The sequence below is a fragment of the Chroicocephalus ridibundus genome, chromosome 3 (genome assembly GCF_963924245.1).
Source record: "Chroicocephalus ridibundus chromosome 3, bChrRid1.1, whole genome shotgun sequence".
NCBI classification, from domain to species: domain Eukaryota; kingdom Metazoa; phylum Chordata; class Aves; order Charadriiformes; family Laridae; genus Chroicocephalus; species Chroicocephalus ridibundus.
Genome location: NC_086286.1, coordinates 15,405,266 through 15,425,175, shown reverse-complemented (window position 1 = coordinate 15,425,175; position 19,910 = coordinate 15,405,266). Strand labels below are relative to the sequence as shown.

Sequence of the window (19,910 nt, the reverse complement as noted above, 5' to 3'; positions counted from 1 at the left end):
GGCTTCAGATATCAGATCAGGAAATGAAACTGGAAGTAAAATGACACAGGTTGATGTTCAGTTGGTTCTGGCAATTTCAAGGATATAAATCTGAGGTTAAGTGATTCTTAAACACTTGCTGAAATAGAGTTAGAGTTAATCAGGGAGGGGGGGAAGGTGGTGGTGGTGAACAGAGAAGGTGAAAAGCCAGAAAAAGCAGGCTTCAACAGAAGCAATGAAAATGGACAAGAGCCTTATGCCAGCTGCTCAGTTTTAATCTGCAATGTTAAGGGAGACACAGACTGAAGAAAAAACACAAAAAAAACAAAATAAAAAAAAAAAAAACAGAAAAAAAGAAAACACCACACACACAAGAACAGCAACAGAAACCACATCAATGGGAGCTGGCAAGCGTTGGTGTTGATTTTCCAGGAAAAGTGACAGCAGATCTCCTGGAACTAAAGAGTGTGTCAGGAAATAAAAAGGGGAAGAAGCACAGAGACTGAAAAATGACATAGGAAAAAAACCAAGTAGGATACATGTGCCTATGTATGTGCGTGTATTTATATATAATGTGTGTGTGCAAACAAACAAAAATCACACACATATATAGACATACAATATAGTTACATACGCATGTATTACATTATGTGTTTGTTATACAATGTGCATATACTGTATATGTGTGTGAAATATATGTGCGTGTATGCATGTAGATATATGTGTAGTTTTTTATTTATAAACACACACACACAAAATCTCTCTCTCCCTGTCTCCACAATTACATGCTACGATGACATACCAAAACTATCTCTAAACAATATACTGGGGCAACACATCAATATGAGGAACGGTAAATAAGCCTAGTCAGAGTGCTGCACCATTGCAGCATTACTCCTTTAATAGTAGCTTGGATACAACTACATAGCACTTGGAGGAGAATAAAAAACAAACAAAACCAAAACAAAAAACAAAAAAACCACCCAAACCAACGTGCCTGCAGTGAAGCTGGCAGACTAAAGGACCAGATTCTAAAAGTCAGCTTAAAATCACACTTCCAAATTTCAAGTTCAAAACAAGTTTGTAGTTGTTTTTTTCACTAGTGTTTCTTAGTTTGAGAACAGACGGGGGGCTGGGGGGCGCGCAGGGATAAAAAAAAAAAAATATCAGTTTGGCAGTAGTGTGTGGGTGAAGGCAAGATGTCTCCACCCCTTCTCCCCCACCCCCTTTTTTGTACAAAAAGTTATTACCTGATAAATCCTGGGATTTTCCAGATACTCTAGCACGTTTAGCTCGGTGACCAAAGTTTTCAGTAGCTGAAGTGGAGGCACCCTTTAATGAAGTAAATAAGAATTAGTTTAGTCATTAGGTAACTCATGAAAAGTATTAATTAGCTTCCTATTCTTGAAACAGTAAGATTTACTTTACAATTAAAGCCAAACAAAAGTTACCTCCATGCTGCTCTTTGTAGGGCAAGCTGTTCTTTTAGGTAAAAGAGTTTTTCTGCGAAGTTGGTATGGACTGTTTTGTGCACCAGGACCTGATTCTTCTGCAACCATATCTGCAGGTACATCATCATCTGTCAATAAAAAAGGAAACGTGCTAATTAGAATTGTAGTTTTGTTTTATACCATAAAAATGCTACAGAAATTTTGAGATAAATACATCCAGTCAGTGAGGCGGGGAGGAAATGCTAGAGCACACAGAACTTTTAGTGAGAAATCAGACATATACAGCATACATAAAATTACATGAGAAAGTACGCATGAATTAACTTATGTTCTCCATACGTACACAGCAGCTATACCAAAAGCTGCTCAAAAAAAAAAAAAAACACAAAAAACTGAAACAAATCAAAATCCTAGGCTTTTGGTTTCTCTGCAAGCATATAATGCACTGTGCTAATTCCATCACCTCATTACCTCAAATTTTTCACCTATCAGTGTAACAAGGAACACTGGAATTTCAATTATTAACCAGACCTTATCAAGAAATCCTTTAGTAAACATGGCATTTAGTACAAAACTCAAGGCAGAATTATCCCCAAACATTTCAGGAATAGCCCAGGCTAGCACACAAATCCTTCTGTAAAATGGAGGTAGCTTTAAATACATACATTCCGATTGCCTAAATGACACTTAGAAAAGTAAAAGTATATTCTCTCCCCGCCCTTTAAAAATAAAAAGTGAAGAAAGTGTGATGAGTTTAATCTTTAAAGTTTTTGATTCATTAGTTTCAATTTTTCAAGTTCATATATTTATGGAACATACTCAAAATAAACAAGGAATAATTACTTATCACTGCATGCCATACAACTAGCATCACATAATAGAGTTACAAAAATTTAAAAAAAGACAAGAACAATAACTGTCTAGACAATAAATTAAAGCCCAGCTCCACTTACAAGGTATACTTTCTGCAGATGCTTAACTGCGAGAAAAGAATTTTGGACTCCCTTCTCATTTTAACTGCTTTTTTGTTTTTAAACTGGGTAAAACATGATGTAAAAGTGACAGCCAGAAAAACAATATTGTAAACCAAACCGTTTTCCTGAAAATATTAGTGTGAAGAGAGACTGATGTTAAAAAAAAAAAGACACACCCACCCTAAACGCCCCCCCTACCCTTCAAATATTGAAAGTCTGTTTAAAACACAAAGAAAAGCCATTTTAAAAGTTCTAAAGATTCACTTATATTTCAAGATCTTAATGTCATGATTTTCATAAGGGTTTTTTGTTTGTGTTTTGACATAAACTACAAAACATTACAGTTACACAAGGTTATGGATGCCATTATAGCCCAAGCTGCTACATCAGTGACAGCTAACCAACAGAATACTGAGAAAAAAAAAAAAAAGCTATTTCAGTGTCCTCCTGCTTTACTCTGGTCCCAATCTTTCCTCTGCCTTAGCAGATATTTATAAATTACAAACCTTGTCATGTATCATAAACGGATCACAACACTGACGGGATATCTAGAGGACAGAAGCTGGTAAAAAGATGAAGTTAGCTGGTGGTATGTGTGCAACTTCACACAGTCATCTCAGAGTATCCTCAGCTCATTAATCCACGTGAAAACTAACCCTGCAAGAGGTACCTCCATGACTAGCCTTTGCCCAGCCCAGCAGCTGGTCCAGCTTGGCAGAACCACATGGAGGGGACAAGACCACACGACTGGGAAGAACGATGATCCCTTTTGCACCAACAGCACAGGTTTTTAAGGACAAAAGTGTGGAACTCTTACCAAAAACCCACCACCTTTTAAAACAACAGAACAACCTCCTTAACTTCAGATAGAAGCTAGCTCCCTCTCCCTATGACACCCCTCACTAGCACCTCAGCACTTCTCTACCTCTGAAGGCGAAGTATTTATGCATTATGCAGAAAACCTGAAGGACACTGACGGATGAACTGCAGTGCATTTTCCTGTGAAGGAGTGTCTGGCCCAGCGTTGGCATTGCACGCCTGCGGGAGGTTACTGACCCCAGAGCAGACCCATTGCACGCTCATGATTCAGTCACCTAATCTTACCTGTTTCTTTTAATCTCTGACAGAAAATACCCTACAATTTAACAAGAGAGAAGCTGCTACAGGAGAGTTCCCAGCCCTCCCTAGCACTCCTGAGTGGAGAAGCAGCTGTGGGGCTGAAGTGGGTCCTGCCAGGAGGACTTCAGGTGGCCACCACCAGCAGCCAGGCTCTCACAGCAACACACCCAAACTCAAATACTCAAACACTGCAGCATGTATCTACCTTGCACCCGTTATTTCTATTTAAGATCCGATACAGCAATTATGATTTCTGTTGCTAATATCCCCCAGAAGCACGCTGCTCAGGGATTCTGAGTGTCTTATCTCAACCCTGTTCCCCTATTTTGCATTGAAGACACAAAATGACTGTCTGAACGGCTGGGTTTTTTCCCCCTGTTCTGGATGGTCAGTACAATAGTTCAAAGTTGCCACATGAAACACAGCAAAAGCATAACAAGCAAAGGAAACAGGGGAAAAAAAAAGAAAAAGAAAAATCAAAGCACAGAATTTTGATCCTGCGGTAGGCAATGAAAAGGGCACAGGCAAACCCCAATCAGGTCCTTAGAAGTAAACCCACAGAGGCCACTAAGGACAAAACATATTACTGCTGGAAAGAGAAGGCAAAAAGCCTGTGGGGGGAAAATGGAAGTAAAGGTCAGTTTGGCTGAAACACTGAAGGACTGTTTAAGCAGAAAAGAAATGTATTCATTTTCTTGTGGTGGATTTAGGAGGATGGCAGGAGTCACACTCAAAGATCACTTTTCTAGCACAGCTGACATTAAGGCATATGCACACATTCACTCAGATTCACAGCAGGTATCAGAAGAATTAAAATCTTCCTTTTTTCCCATCGAAGCGGTGAGGTAGATGAGAGAAGGGCACCAGGGAAAGCCTGAATCCATGCAGCGCAGGGGAAGCAGAACTATCAGCGTGCCCAGCGTGCCCGTCACTGCTGAGCAATGCCAGCCCATGGGCACCAGCGCATGTGGGACATACCGTGACAGCCGCTCACATACCATGAGAGTGGCTCTCAGGGAGGAGAGTACCTCAGGAACCAAGAGCCTCCAGCCTGGCCCCACTGCCAACCTGCTAATTGCTCACAGGTAATTTGCTGGCTATAGAAGGATAAGGAGAGTCAGGTGAGTTAGATGCCTTCTTTCTCACCAGCTGTTCCAGTCACTTCTGAGGGGCTGACCAGCTTCTGCACAGATTTCTAACCTTTCAGGAACAATAACAACTGATAATATTTTTCCAAATGTGGCCTGTGTAGTTACTGTCAAGTGAAATGTTATCAAGAAACCTGGAGGTCTTAAGTGATCTGTTACAGAAGTAGCCCCGGTGCTTGTTTTCAGCCTTCCAAAAGCTCCCTTGGAAGCTCTGAACAGACTAAACCAGCTACAGATACATACTGCTCAGAAAGTCGTATTTCCTGAAGACTGCAGATTGCCTTTCCCCAAGCAAACCACATGACAACACTAATACAGACCGAGGACTCCAAGTGCTGCATTTTGAAAATCCTCCCCTAAAACAAACCCCCACACTCACATAACAGACATGCAACTGCTCTGAAATGGAAAAAACAATTTTAAAATACAGAACCTGAGCACCTCCAAAATTTTTTTCAAAAACCCTATTTTAAAGCATAACAGTATCAGCTACTGCATCTAATAACATAAATGAAAGGCACTATGATCACGTTTGTTGATGGTAGAAGTATAAAAGTCAATAAACAGATTTTGGAGAGTGTGTGTATAATATTAATATCCTCATACAAACACCTGCTGAAATGACTGCCAGATGCTCTCAGAGTTTTAACCAAGTCAATACATTTGCAGTTTTTAAGAGATTAAATTAAGCTGAGTCTGCTCTCAAGTAAACATTTACATGAACATTTTACACCAATTATATTGTATAGTAAGATAAAACAATAGAATGGTTAGAGTTGGAAGGGACCCTAAAGATCATCTAGTTCCAAAAATGATTTCAAACAAAATCACGTTTATTGAAAATTAAAAACTTTGTGACACTGACAGGTCAAACCTACATTTAAATGAAGAGACATCTTATTTGATAGTTCAAAATGGCTCATGACACATGAGCCACAACACTACAAGCTTTAACACCCACAAAAGACCACTAAGCACAAACACTTCCAGGAAGGAAAGAAAAATAAAATTAATCTTCTACTCTGTCAACTGCTATAATCAATCAAGACTGTCTTGCATTTCCACAAATGCTATAGAACCGTTTACATTAAAAAGTACACAATTAACCTTTCTGTTTCAGGAAGACACTGTAAATTACAGAAAAGTGACAGAGGACTGTCAAAATAATTTATTAAAAAAAAAATACACAGATCACTTCTAAAGAAAGTCTATCACGTCTGCACCATCTTCTTTACAAAACCATGTACATGCGGTTTCACTTCTACCTTACGCATGTTCAGATAGTATTTCCAAGAGTCATCTTTAATATTAATGACAACTGTTGTGAAGACATTAGGGCTGATAAAAGCTTTAAGAAAAAAAAAGTATTTAACCCCCACAAAGTACACGCTTATCAGAAAAAAAGAGAAAGGGGGGGAGGTTTCAAGGGACGAAGCTCATACACTAATCTGCAGTGTTTAATCACTTAGTTTTAACATGGCAATTTCACTTTTTTTTTGTGCTGTTTTTCCACATCTTCACAAGATGGGGTGGGGGGAACAAAACAACCCAAAAAAAAAAAAAAGATTTGTACTCAAGAGAGGTGAAATGCTGGGAGCAGCAGGTATTCCCAAACAGACACAGCACTGAAATTGTTTCTGCAAAGTGGGGGAAGAAAATGGTGAGAAACTTAACCAACTAGTTTTAAAATAGAGAAATCTGTTATCGACTTGGGAGTAGGTCCAAGACAAAGACCTCTGAAAAATAAAGTCAACGTATATTGAACCTATCTGAATGAAGGGATGATTCATCTTGCCTATCAAATTTCAACAGTAACAGTTCATCCTACAGTGGCTTAAATAGAACCAGTACAATTTCTGTGTGAAATAATAAACTATTAATACAAAAAATCCAAGCACTGTCCATCTTCATAATTAGAAGAAAATCTGAGAAATGCAACTAAAATGTGAACTCATATATAGCTCACTCAGTTGCTTTGGGCAGAGTGAATCTTGCCGTGTATTTGGCAAAACACGGCTAAGGCATACTGCCAGCCTGTGAGATGACAGCTCCAACTACCTCACTGCTGGAGTAGCTTAAAATTGCTGAGGAGAAGAAAAAATGAAACAAGTTTAAAGGAGCAGAAAAGGAAGGTACACGCAAAAGAGAGAGCAATAAAGAGAAAATGACTTACAAAACAGGAGTACAAGGCAGGAGTTCTGAATTTGTACATACAGTAACTGCAAAAACATTAACAACTCCATAACCAATTGTCAACCCAAAAAACAAGGAGAACACGCCCACCCACCATTTTCCTTTAAGCTACAAAATCTCTGGGAGTGAGCTGTTAAATAAATGTCAGTAAATAAAATCAGTAGTGTGACTGACACTCATCCTATGTCCTTGCAAACATTCCCAACAAGCGGCTGACACTTAAGAGCAGATACAGTACCAAACCCGGAAGACACTGAGTATAGAAATGGTACATTGTATTCCATATCTCCGAGCTAGAGTTTACCACACCAGTAGAAGCTTTCCCATTGATTCAGGGCTGCATTTAAGGGTTAGTTCAAATTACGGAGGGCAAGTTGCTTTTGAAATGGAGACCATTTTCTTTTGAGAGCTATCTGAATCTCCCTCTGAAGAGGCAGCCACTAGCTAGGAACACCACCACTAAAAAACAAACAGAACAGAAAACAAACCAACCCAGACAACTCAAAAACTGAGAAAGATGACACGCAAAGTTCACTGAGCCCAGACCCAACATGTCCTAAGGGCAAGAGCATTTTGGTGGTCTTTCGCTGTCAAGTTCCACTTTTCTAAAGCGGACTTCAAAAAAAAAAAAAACCACAAAAACTGAAAAAACCCCAAAAGAAACAGGAGGCATGTATACAGCAACTCCATTTTATGTTGAATGTTAAAAAAACCTTGATATTAAAATAAGAAGTAGCTGCAAACTCATCTACTACTAACACAAAAGAGACCTTAATAATTACCGTAATATGTTTTAATTATCGTTATGGAAAGAAACCCTGTAGCATTTCCCAAGCAATATCCAAAGCAGCCTGACTCACATAAAGATAAAATCTAAGAATTGGTATTTTTGTAAGGTTCTGACAGCATAGGTCAACAAGAAGGATTAATCTCTGCCAGGAGTCAAGGCTGTTTGGAACTTGAAGAGACCCAGCAAGAAAGAGATCCAGTGAGGGATCTCCACTCGGCGTAGCTGGCTTTCAGTTTGGAAAGGGGACAGACCTAACATTAAAAATGTATACTTTCTTAAAGCCTACGGAAAGATCAGGCTTACTGAACGCCATATGGAATAAAGAGATTCTGCCTTCTGGTAAGCAATAACTAGACACCATAACCATTACTGACTACTAGAATATTTTAAATATACATACAATTTCTTACTGATAATAACCCAAAGATATACAATATAAAAATATGCAAGCTTATTGCAATTTGCAATGGCTTATATAATAAACAAAGTGTACATGGAATACCTACAATTTTTCCTGTATGGAAATTACTTCTTAAATTGAGAGAAGGGAAAAAAAAGTTACACTTTAAGCTAAAAGTCTTGGTACTTGTACAGAGCAAAATAAAAACACACACCACACCACTCCCCCAACCTCAGGAATCACACAGCACCTTTTTGGAATTTACATTTTAAGGTTTTAAAATCAATACCCAAATGAGGCAGCTTATTACTCTTTGCAAATAGGTCGTGCAGTCATGATGGCCTAAAAAGAATAAGAATAGATCAGACACTCAACTCTACCTGTATTTGCTCAAAAGCTCATGTTAGTTTTACAATACATTTAAATGTATTTTCTACAGGGAGAAAAGTAACTACTACTTCTATCCACATGGAAAATTTCTTAAGGCTTGATTTTTTTTTCTCTGTGTGTGTTATTCTTAGGATCTAGTGGAAATTAACTTTTATTTAAGAATCTGATCTTTTCTCCTCCTCAGCACATTGTGAAGCCCACTACAGCAATGCTTACACAGGTCACTCAGGTCAGACAGGAGAGAAAACACTCCCTCCAATGGTTTGTTAGGTCAACCAGCACCCTCAAAATGCTGCGTACTAAAATACAGCTTCTATACGCAAGGCAAAAAACATCAAGTTCTTACAACCGGCACAAAGCGAACAGAAAGTGAAAGGAGACAACTGGGAAAGATAAACTGGCTGCAAGCCCAAAACTTGTCCCCGGCTGTATTTCTTTAAAAATTATCAACCATCACAAACAGCTGCTCACATCTCTGAATCTCGTTCACTAGGAAGTTCATAGTTTAAAACCATCCAGCACAAAAAACACGTGTGAACACTAGTTAAAAACCCCTCTGGGTACTACGAAGAATATTTTCCTTTTCAGAAGCCACAAGCAGAAAGTGGTACCTAGGATTTGATGAAAAAAGTCGAGTTTCTTTCCACAACCACCCCTCCAAGAGAGATATTTAATACCAGGTTAAAGCTTGGTAAAAACACCATAGCACACACATTTTTATTAGACGTACAGAATAATTGTGCAAGTACCTGCATATTTGAGCTACTTGTTAGATAACTCATTTTAGAGAGGGAAGACAAAAATCTTTTCCTTAGAACAAGCAGCTCTAATAATCAGCACTAGCGTGTTTCAAACAATAGTACCAACAAACTACAATAAGGAGATAGATTTTTCCTTTGGTAATTTTAAAAATTATACTGTTTTCCCAAACTGATGATAACTGTACTACAGCATCCTCTATAACATTTAGCAAACTCATAAACAAATCTCCAGGTGGCTGCTTTGCAAGTATTTTATTAAGAGAACTTCCCCTCCTGCTTAATAGGCAGCTTGACTCCTGCTCTGACAAGCTTTCATTGAGAAGGGACAAGGATCCCTTTTTGGGTGCATTCCTCATTAATAAAGCAATACTTTCAAAGCTGTGGCCTTGCTGCATGGTTCCTTGATGCTGCAGTGAAAAAGCTGACCAAGTAGATTTTAAAGGTTCAGGAATATACAACATTTAAGAGCCTTTCCTACGTAGTGCTTAAGAGCCTTTCCTCATTACATTTCTGAGTGATACTAAAGAAAACAGTCTTTATTACTACAAGCTGATTTTTTTTTTCCTGTCTATTCTGACTACTGACTCAAGTTTCCAACTAGAACCAATTTAATTAAGATTTCTACCTGGTCATATCGCTTCATTTGTTAGAGCAGTCAAGTTACCAGTCTCGAAGGTCACCCCCCTCTTTGGCTGAAATACAGCAACTTTCATCTCATTAAAAAAGCATAGCCAGTGACAACAATAAAAACACACTGAAAGAGGTTCCAGTATTCCCATTTTATTCTGCATCACAACTGAGCAGAAAAAATGTTTCTGATCAACCACCACACTTTAACTTCAGGGAGTACTTCAAGGTGCCTGAACAGAGGTGAGAATGCAACCCTGTGACCACACCCTTGGAACTACTACAATGGAAAATAACACCAAACAAGAAACCAAACAAACCTCTTCTTCGCCTTCCTCCCTACAAAAAAAAAAAAAATCTCACCTTACCAGGAGGTGGTATCTCAGAGAGGAAGAAGTGATAGATTCTCCAATAGCAACACCAAAACGACCAAAACACATGCACTTTGGTAGCACAGAGGAATTGTTGAACCAAGCAGACATTCACACTTAATAAAAAAAACCCAGCCCAAAAACAACCCAAAAAACCACCATCACCCAATAAAGAACTCAGTTCCCTGAACTATGCTGTTAGGAAAACAGCTGGATATTGATAGGATGAAAACCAGGCTCCAAAACTTACGTAATGGGAAGAGGGCAGACTCTGGCTGGGGTCAGCTGGGACAATTAAGCAAATTAGTTTTATGGAACGGTCATTAAGGCAGACCAGTCATTGCATCTTGTCTGACAGCCTGGCTCAGGCTAGATAACATTTTCCTGAGAAAAATGTCATAGCTAGCATACGTAAAATAAATACGAAATATTTGTGAGGATAGGCTACTTCTAATAAGAAGAGAGTAGCTGAGCTATGAAGCAGAAAGCTTACATTCTTTAATTAGACTAAGTCTAGATATTCTTGATATTCAAACTCAAAAAAGAATGAATTAGAAGTTTGTAAATTCCTGGTTTTATTAACTTCTGGTGCCAATTATTTCCAGCCTAATCTCATCCTGCATGAGTAACTGCCTTTAGCACTGCTGGAACTAAAAAAAATGAGCGTGAATGACACTATTAATTTTTTCTTCATTTGAGTTTCTGGTATCACTGAAAAAAAAAAAATGGAGGGAAACCCACAATATAGGAATGAGTAAATTCAGTGAGAATGCAGAGATTTCACTTAATGCATCTACAATTTACACTTTAAATTTTCTATGGCCCGTAACTGATCCATTTGGAGAGGTATTTTTTTTTGTGATGCACAGGAAGCTAAAAGAAACCTTGTTCAGAGAAACATGGGTCCCCTTGAAAGGACAGGAAAGTTTGTGTGTAACAAAACAATCCACATAGCTACAAGTCTCATTATGACTAAACGCTATTGCAAGTGTTCAAGCATAACTCCCGTAAAACATAATCTCAGGGCACAATCACTTCACCAAGTTTTCAGGAAATGAAAGCCTCCCACAGATTTCTCTGCCATGAGCCACATCTGCAGAGCACTGTTATAATACAGGCAGAAAGAAAAAAAAAAAAAACCATCTATCTCCTGCTACTATAAGAGTAGTAGCAGATTTGGAGATACTTGCCATGCAAAGCCATCTGCCTTATATGGACCCTCCATCAGAAGTGACTGACATCTATCAATACATTGGCCCAGCTGGAACCTAGTTATGTCAAGGAGCAGCTTTGATACACTAAACTAGGAATTTCCTAAGGTTCTTCAGAAATACAAGCGTTTCTGAAATGCCTGTCATGACAAGGAGAGGCAGTGACGGATCTGTCTTGCAGTGGCAAAAACCTAAAGAAAGGCAGGCAACCAGGTGAAAGGCCAGACAGCTCTTTCTGTGTGCTGGGGGGAGAGGAGAGTACAATCAGTATTATTTCCTCCAAGAAAGAAGCAAGAGGGGAAAAAGTAGATTAATAGTACTTTAAACCTTACTGGGTCTGGCTGTCATTCTGCCCTTTCTGTATCCTACTATAATGTCACATCAAAGGAAGAAAAATAATAATAATCAGGAACCATCAACTTAAGCACTTTATATAATTTAATGTAACTAGGAAAACAGAGTATCACCAAGAAAATCTTAGTTTGATTCTTAACTTTTTAGAGATCCCAGGCAACACTTTGACATAGCCTTCGTAAGTATTACGAGCCAACAAGACTACAAAGCATAGTTTTCTGGAGAAATCCCTACTGGTATAGATGGGCAAATACATCCTGTACCAAGCAAAGTTTCCAAGTCATGTTCAACTGCAGCAGCAATTTACACCAACTATTAATCTAGGAAGAAGCAGAGGAACACCAAACAGTCCAGAGGCAAAAAGCTGGACCTTGTAACTTTGACAGATAGCTGGGAGGAAAAAACCACCTTGAGCCAATAATATTCATAATTCTGGATATCCAAGAGCATGTCACTAGAAAGAGATAACTGGGTGAACTGCAAAAGGCAAAATATCAATTCCGCTACCTCTTTTTGGCTATTTCCCCAAACTTTCTATTGCAATAGTATTAAACATACATGCTACTTTCTCATCATGCTCAAGTACTACAATCAACATTTACACAAGTATTTCAGATGTTACAGCCAAAATGAAAAAGAACAAGCAAGAAAAACAAAAAAAACCACGAAACACCCACAACCCAAAAAAACCCCCATAAAATGCCACCATATGAACAACATACATAGCAACAGTATACTGAAAACTTAAATACACTACAGATTGGGGAGACGAAAAAATAAATAAATCAATAAATAAAATCATTAGATCCCCCCAAATTATTGTTCTTTTATTCACTGAAGAGACAGACCCCATATATAGTTATTTTTAACCTGGCTTTCAGCAGGGCTATTCAATGATAATTATGCCAGAAACATACACACACACAAAAAAAGAAACCAAGCAATTAATATCCTGGGATCAGTCAAAAGTATGTTGTGTCTAATGTAAGAAGGCTGAATTTTACAAGACTAACTGTGGCTTGGTTTGCATGCACCAAGTCAGACTTATCTGATCATTACTTACTCTGAAAACTCTTCTAAATGACTGTTCCTATTATTCTATTACTTGAATTACGAACTCCAAAGTGCCTGACAAGAGCAGGAAAGCACGGCTCTGTTTAGCTTCAGGGAAATGACTGAGAAAACAGCATGTGGAACTATACTAAAACCAAACATCATCAGGGCACAGGAAGAAATTGTTTTGTTACTCATTATTTGCCAGCATATATGTTATTAAGATGGTCTAAGAAAGCTATCATCAAACTGTAAAACACCAGTGTAGTAGGTGACTTCTGATTCAAATCTAAATTTAAGAGCTACAGTAAAAAAAGAACCTAATATCAACACCAAATACCACAGCACTAAGGGTCAACAGCCTAAACCCAAGCTGCTTTGAGAAAGAAAGGAAAGTAAACCCTGTACAGACAACAACTACCCATATACAAACCCTCTGCACTGGGAAATAAGGCTAAATAGGTTTTCTACCAAGTTTTACAATATTAATACATTATATAAATACAAATGGGAAGAACATGACTGTCCATTTTCCATTGCCAACATGTGTTGCAAAACAAACATCAAGAAAGTTGGAAACAAGGTTTTGTATTATATGTTCAAGGAAATTGCAGCACAGGGAGGACACACTGTTCTTCCTTGCCCTGTAGAGTAAGGAACTCCTAAGCACCCCCAAACCAGCACTTACTGCTCTTGGACATCTGGAGGGGGGGAAAAAAAAAAAATAATAAATTACATCCAGACTTTTTATTAGAAAATAAAATGGCATTGTTTTATGTGTTAATCCAAGTTTCTACCTTTGCTGTTTGTTTTCTTGCCTCCTAAACAGAACTTTTTGAAAGAATCATGCTTATTTTTAAAGACACACTTCTTTTTTTAAACCTAAACACTCTGTAAATCCTATACCCATTAATTACCCAGCCCATTCCACAGCACTTCATAACCAACCACTCTACGACACTCACCTAGTTTTAACTTTCCCCTATTTTCAACTGCAATGGAAACATGTTGCCAGATGCAGACTGATCATTTATTTTTACTATTAAAAGCAGTATCATGCACTAAATACTGCATCAATGAACTTTTAAAAGCTTTTTCTAAGTAGCAATTAATTTTCCATTAGTGTTTTCTATTAACACTGTCATCTCACATTGTGATTAGCTCTTACACATGGGTTTACGTATATGTTTAAGTGTATCCGAACTTCAGAAAAAAAACCAAAACATTTTTAATATAGACCACAACTAATTTTGACACAGGAACTCAGTTTTTGGTAAAACTTCAGAGACTAACACACCAGCAACTGCAACTGCTAAGGTGTATGTGTGGGTGGAGGGCAAAAAATCAGTGCATTTTGTTGTTAATTATGTCCTTTAGCAACTAATTACAGATACATTCTGAAGTGTAATGGCAGCTTAATTTAAGAGTTTCCAAATTAAGGCATGTTTGCAGTGAATACTCTGAAGTTTAAAACTCTGCAGATGATGCCCTGTATCTTGATGAACTATTTTCAACTACTGATAATTTAATTTTAAAAAAATAAATAAAAATCTAGCTTCTTTTCTCAGCATCTCTCAACTGTTTTTCCTCATAGCCCAAATATGGCTAAAGCTGTTATACTAAACAAGATGGAAAGACCATAAAAAAAAAATTTTAAAAAAGGCTTTTAGATACGCCTTCCTGCCAATAAAGGAGATGCTTGTTGTTTGCATTTAAAGTTTATCCTTAACAACACCAAGAGAAAATAAAGTTCAAGCAGGCAGCGTAAACTCAGTTACCTGACAGCAAGTGTAAGTTACAAAACAGAGGAACTACTAATTTTTCATATTGTCTAAAATACCCAGAAGTATTAAGTGCTGGAAGTTTGACAGGGTTGTTTTTACTCCCTCCACTGCCTTTTGTGTCCAGTGTTTCAGTATATCTACCGCAGAATCCTGAGCTTTTCCTTTTCTTAAACAGGTCTTCCTTCTTATGCACCTGAATTCCCATTTTGTTTAGTTTCATAGTTCTACATATTCACTCATTTTAAGACCAGATAGAATAGCTCTCTGTCATTTATTCCATATCTATTTTGAAGTCCTGACCCACCACACCTCCAACAAACTCCCTATAATTTGTCATGCCTCAGTATAGTAAATTTCTATTTGAAAAACTATTTTAAAATCATGTGCATTAACTGTAAAAGCTGTTTGAACGTATGCAACAAAAAGCAACGGGGAAATAGCATGGTTAGAGAAAAAGTCCAACAACACAGCCCCTTCCAGACTCTCAAAGCCCTTCACTATACACACTAATCCTATGTTGTGAGCCATTAAAATAAAGATTAAGACAGCCATCAAAAATAACCCTTATGCTAGAAGGCCACAAGGACCTAAAGAGGCTTTAAGAGGGAGAAGTGTTTTTTATCACCATGCCAAAAATTTAAAGATTACCTAGAAAACTGACCATCTTAATATACAAATTCTCCTTTCATGTCAGGATAGTACCATCGCTATCCAGCCACCTCACATATTTTCTCTGAGACACATACACAAAGCAGGGTATTTGGAGACCAAGACACTCTGGAGAGTTAGTGGACAAAACGCACACAGAAAAAAACGCTAAATCATTAAACTCCTTTTCTGATTATTTTACCTACATTTTCTGATATTTTACCTACATTTTCTGATAATTTTTTCCCAGAGAAAGAATAGAAGAAAATGGAGAAAGATCAAGTAGAAAGTATTAAAAGATGTCAAGATTTCCCATGGCAGCTCCCCATGGGGACTAGTGCTGACTCCCCCCCCAACCCCACCCCCATATTCCCAACAAGCCTACACGGTTTGATCCTGTTCCTTTTAGTAATTCTTAGTGTTGATGAAAAGTTAAACAAATACATAGAGAATAGAAATGCAGCTGTTTGCATATGCGTAGCTGTCCAGGCGTTCTTCTGCAGACAATTTTGATATATATACAAAAAACACATCATAAGAAAAGAGTCACAGGTGTACAGCTCTGGAACAGTTCCAAACATGCTGATCCACCAGAAAAGATAAACACCTCTCATTTAGCCAAACTAATGTTACTTAGTACGTCAACAGACTAGGTCAGTCGCAATACCTCTGTTGAAGAGGGCTGCCACTTCATAGTATTAATTTATCGTGGTTTCTAGGTCATCTGACTGTATCCTTAAAAGGTTGCAGGAATAAAGAGTATTAACATTAAGAAGGAACATCATATTACGAACAAGACAGATGGCTAACAACCCTTCAGATAAGTTCTGTATGACAAATAATCTTATAGATAATTATCTCTTCTGGAGGACAAACTGCTCAAATATTACTTAAAATAAAAACAAAGACTTCTTTGGCCCAAAGCACTGCAAAAGTTCACTTAGCTTACAGCTCTACACAAATAAGGTGAAATGGCATTTAAGCACTGGAAGGACATTATAAAAAAATACAATTAATTATAATTAATTAAAATTATATGAAAAAATCCATCTGAACATAAGGAGATTTTTTTATTATTTATTACTGTGAGGGTGACTGAGCACTGGCACAGGTTGCCTGAAGAGTTTTTGGAGTCTCCAACCTCTGTGAGCCCTTTCCATGGCAGCCATGGCTTTGCTCAGATGGTTTATTTGAGCTAAAACAAGACAATAAGCAAAAAATCAGCTCAAAAGGCTGTTACATCCATTTTTGAAGGATGACCTAAGTTAGGAGCCCAGACTGCCCACATAGTCAGCAAAGGGAGAAGGCCCCATCAGAGAACCGTTTGTTCATTGCTTGACTCCAGCATTCTCATCAGGCAGGTAACAGCTCTCCCACTCCTGCTGAACACGCCAAGACTAAGTAAGTATTTACCCTCTAGATTTCTGATTACACGGCCTCACTAGCACACTGAAGCTCCAATCCAACTGCTTTTATCCAAGGAATGCTTTGTTATAAAACATATATTTGTAGTACGTTAGCATCTCGAAAACCTCAGCCCATTTTCACTCTGCTGAGCACATCCAAAAATCCAGACATTATGACATTAGGATAGGAAGACAGACCATAGTATTTTCTACCATACACATGTAAAACTACGAAGCTTTACATAGCTTACAAACTGACACATAAACATGGGTATTTTCTATGCTGGCAAGTGTTATTATGTTAAGCATTCGAAGAATCTGTATCAGAGTATATTTTGTCAGCAAGAAGCCTATTATGAAGGAATAAGAAGAATATTTTAGACTAAATCAAAACATCCTCAGCATGGTAATTTAAAGATTTGATTAAAGTACTAAAATATAACTTGTTAAAGCATTCTGCAGTTCTAGAAACTCCCTCCTCCTTCTCTCAGTGTTTCCAATGTATACGTTACTTCATGCCTTCCCAACTGTTAGACCCAGTTTCTCATTTCATCATCTTCCTGGTCCAGAGGTTTGAGGGGGAGAAACCCTCCATTACCAAGCATTCTGACCGGGATTTAGGATGCCAGTCATCATTGGGTACTTCTACCCACTTGACCAAGCAAGTGAAATACCAGCAAGCCTTTACAAACACACTGTGTTTATTTACTAACAAACAGCTGAAGAGCTAGCAACTGATATTTGTAACAAAGCACTATTTAGAGTAGTAGCAACATTTTTACTAAATTGAATGCTGTAACTGATCAAAACATCACTTTCAATTTCTTTGTATCTACAGAAAAAAACAGGTAAGAAGTCAATCTCAAAGGTAACCAACAGAAGTTTTAAATAGGACTCAAGGTGCTTCCCTCCTCATCTTTCTGCATTAAGGACTTTTCAAAAAGGTAGAGATATTTGTGTTTACCCTGGAAGGTGGGCATGAAGACAGCCAGAGAAATAAAGAAACTACTGCCCGTGTCATCTCATTTACGTTGCTCAAACTTGGTTATAACAAAAATAAAAGCTTCGATTACAAAGGCACAGATTTATCCCTTACTGCTAGTGTTGCGAAACAAAGCGAGACAAAGTCCAAGACACCCAACAAGTCTTCCTTAAGAGAATGAAGATTTCAAAGTTAAGCGCCAAGGGGAGGACAGAGCTGTGATAACCTCCCACCTCTGTTCAGAAGCCAAGCCCTCTGGAGCACAATCCCACCAGGCACGTACCCCTGTGCTGGGCACCCCGAGCTCTCCCGGGGCTCGGAAAGGGTGGGCGTCCGGCAGAGGTAACCACAGCCAGCCCCGCTCCCTGCACTCCCTTCCTATCCCCGTCTTAGGCTCTTTCAGTCTTTTCTGTTTGTGCCAGGATGGATGACGTACTTGACCTACAAGTACCACCTGCTTAAGGGTGATCTTCAAAATAACACCACCACCCCCCCCATATCTTTCATCTGGAATGAAATACACTACTGCTGTACACCAGCTTTGTACAAATCTGTGAATATCCTCGCAATGTTCATTATAATTCATTCTTTTCCCATATTGTTGTTTTAGGCTCTCAGTGTTTAAAGTAAAATAAATAAAAAATTAAGAAGCACTACTGTGCCAATTCATGGTTTCAAGGATCTTTGCAACTGTAAATTGAAGTATGCTAGACCACATGCTGTCTGAACACACTGAAAAACTCACCTGCTAGACAAGATCACACCAGCTAGAAAACCAGAGTAATAATATATTCAACCTCCCACACCTTCACTCTAAATGACAGTCAATTTGCTAAAAGTGAAGCCACACACAATCGCTCTCCCTTACAAAGTATGTTCTCAAACTAATGAATCTGCAGCCTGCGCTAAGATGGTTATATAACATCAGCAAATTAAATTTATTTTCCTGGCCCTATTTTCTGTCAGTCTTTGTAATCATCGTCTTAGTTTCAGTTTCCTTCATCAAGTCACCCTGTCATAGTTTCACCCGTTCTGAATTTACCAATCTGACACACCTATACACTACTCAATTGTTCCACTGTTAGTAATTTGCAGTAGCACCTGGAGACAAAGCCAAGTTACTCACTTCAAACACTTGGGGGGGGGGGAAGGGGGGAAGGGGGGAGGAACCCAAACTTACCCTGAAGAGCTTGCGGACATGGTTGCAAGGAAGACTAGAACAGGAGAAAGGAAGACACAACAAGTAATCATGTTGAGTTTGTTTTCACACAGGCTTATGCCCGCATATTAACTGTGTGGATAAATAAGGGATAAATCTTTTCCTGTCCCTGCTGGCTTGCTTACGGCCATCTCTTCTCCTCTCCATCTCTCCTCCATCTGGGATGATAGCCACATAGTTTAAGAACTACACCCTTAAAGACTTGCTTAAAACTGATGAAGACAATTCATAACTGGCTGCTGCCATCTTGAGATTACCCGATTCATGAGCACATAAATGATTAATATCCTCCAAAATTAGGCGGGAGTGTTTAAAAGACATTGCTGCTTATATTCTTTCAACTGCTGCTTCTTTCAGACATCACTGCTATACAGCAGGGTAGAATAAGTATTTTCTATGAACTCTTTGCATTTCAATACCACCGAAAACCTCTGGTGACAACGAAGGAGTATCTAGTGAACTACAGTTTCCAATGTTTGATCTGAATTACTTTACCTTGTGTTAACGCTTAGGAGATCAATTCAGTATCAGAAGTCCTTAATTTCATTAACCACATTTATCCCACATTTTTCTTTACTGAATTTGCAAACTATAGTCACGCTCATTACTGTGCAATTGAAATTTTGACAGAATGGCCACCTTTTCCCTCCACCCCGAAGACAACAAAAGCATCTTGATGCCACACAAGTGTGCATGTGTTTCAGAAACATACAACTCCCAAAAGGTCTTTGGGCAGCAGTTAAACTTGTAAAGAAAATACACAGCCCATGGCTTCTCTATGCTCCCAAGTAAGGGCTGGACAAGTGGGCATTATTCAAACCCCGTGAAACCTAAGGTTTCCAGCCAGCAAGGCTAGAAGGCACGCTGCTTTGAAATACAGATTACACCATGAAGAACCCTGTCATTGTACAGTAGCTGGCTGACAATATTTTTTTTCCCCTAGATGTCAGAGCATATGCCACCATTGATGACTAAGTAAGGAGCACAAAGAAATTTTGGTACGTCAGTCAAACCATGATTGAAAAACTATGAAGCCTGACATCAAATCAG

General features: G+C 38.4%; 1 protein-coding gene across 3 annotated transcripts in view; it reads right to left on the bottom strand.

The window, feature by feature from the left end:
• Window positions 1-19,910, bottom strand: part of FBXO11 (F-box protein 11) — a 78,119-nt gene that overhangs the window by 37,576 nt on the left and 20,633 nt on the right. For all 3 annotated transcript variants that reach the window (XM_063328118.1, XM_063328119.1, XM_063328120.1), the window contains exons 2-3: window positions 1,431-1,558; window positions 1,230-1,311 (exon numbers count right to left, since the gene is read on the bottom strand). In XM_063328118.1, coding sequence (XP_063184188.1) covers window positions 1,230-1,311; window positions 1,431-1,558 — 210 coding nt within the window. The remainder of the gene's footprint in view (window positions 1-1,229; window positions 1,312-1,430; window positions 1,559-19,910) is intronic.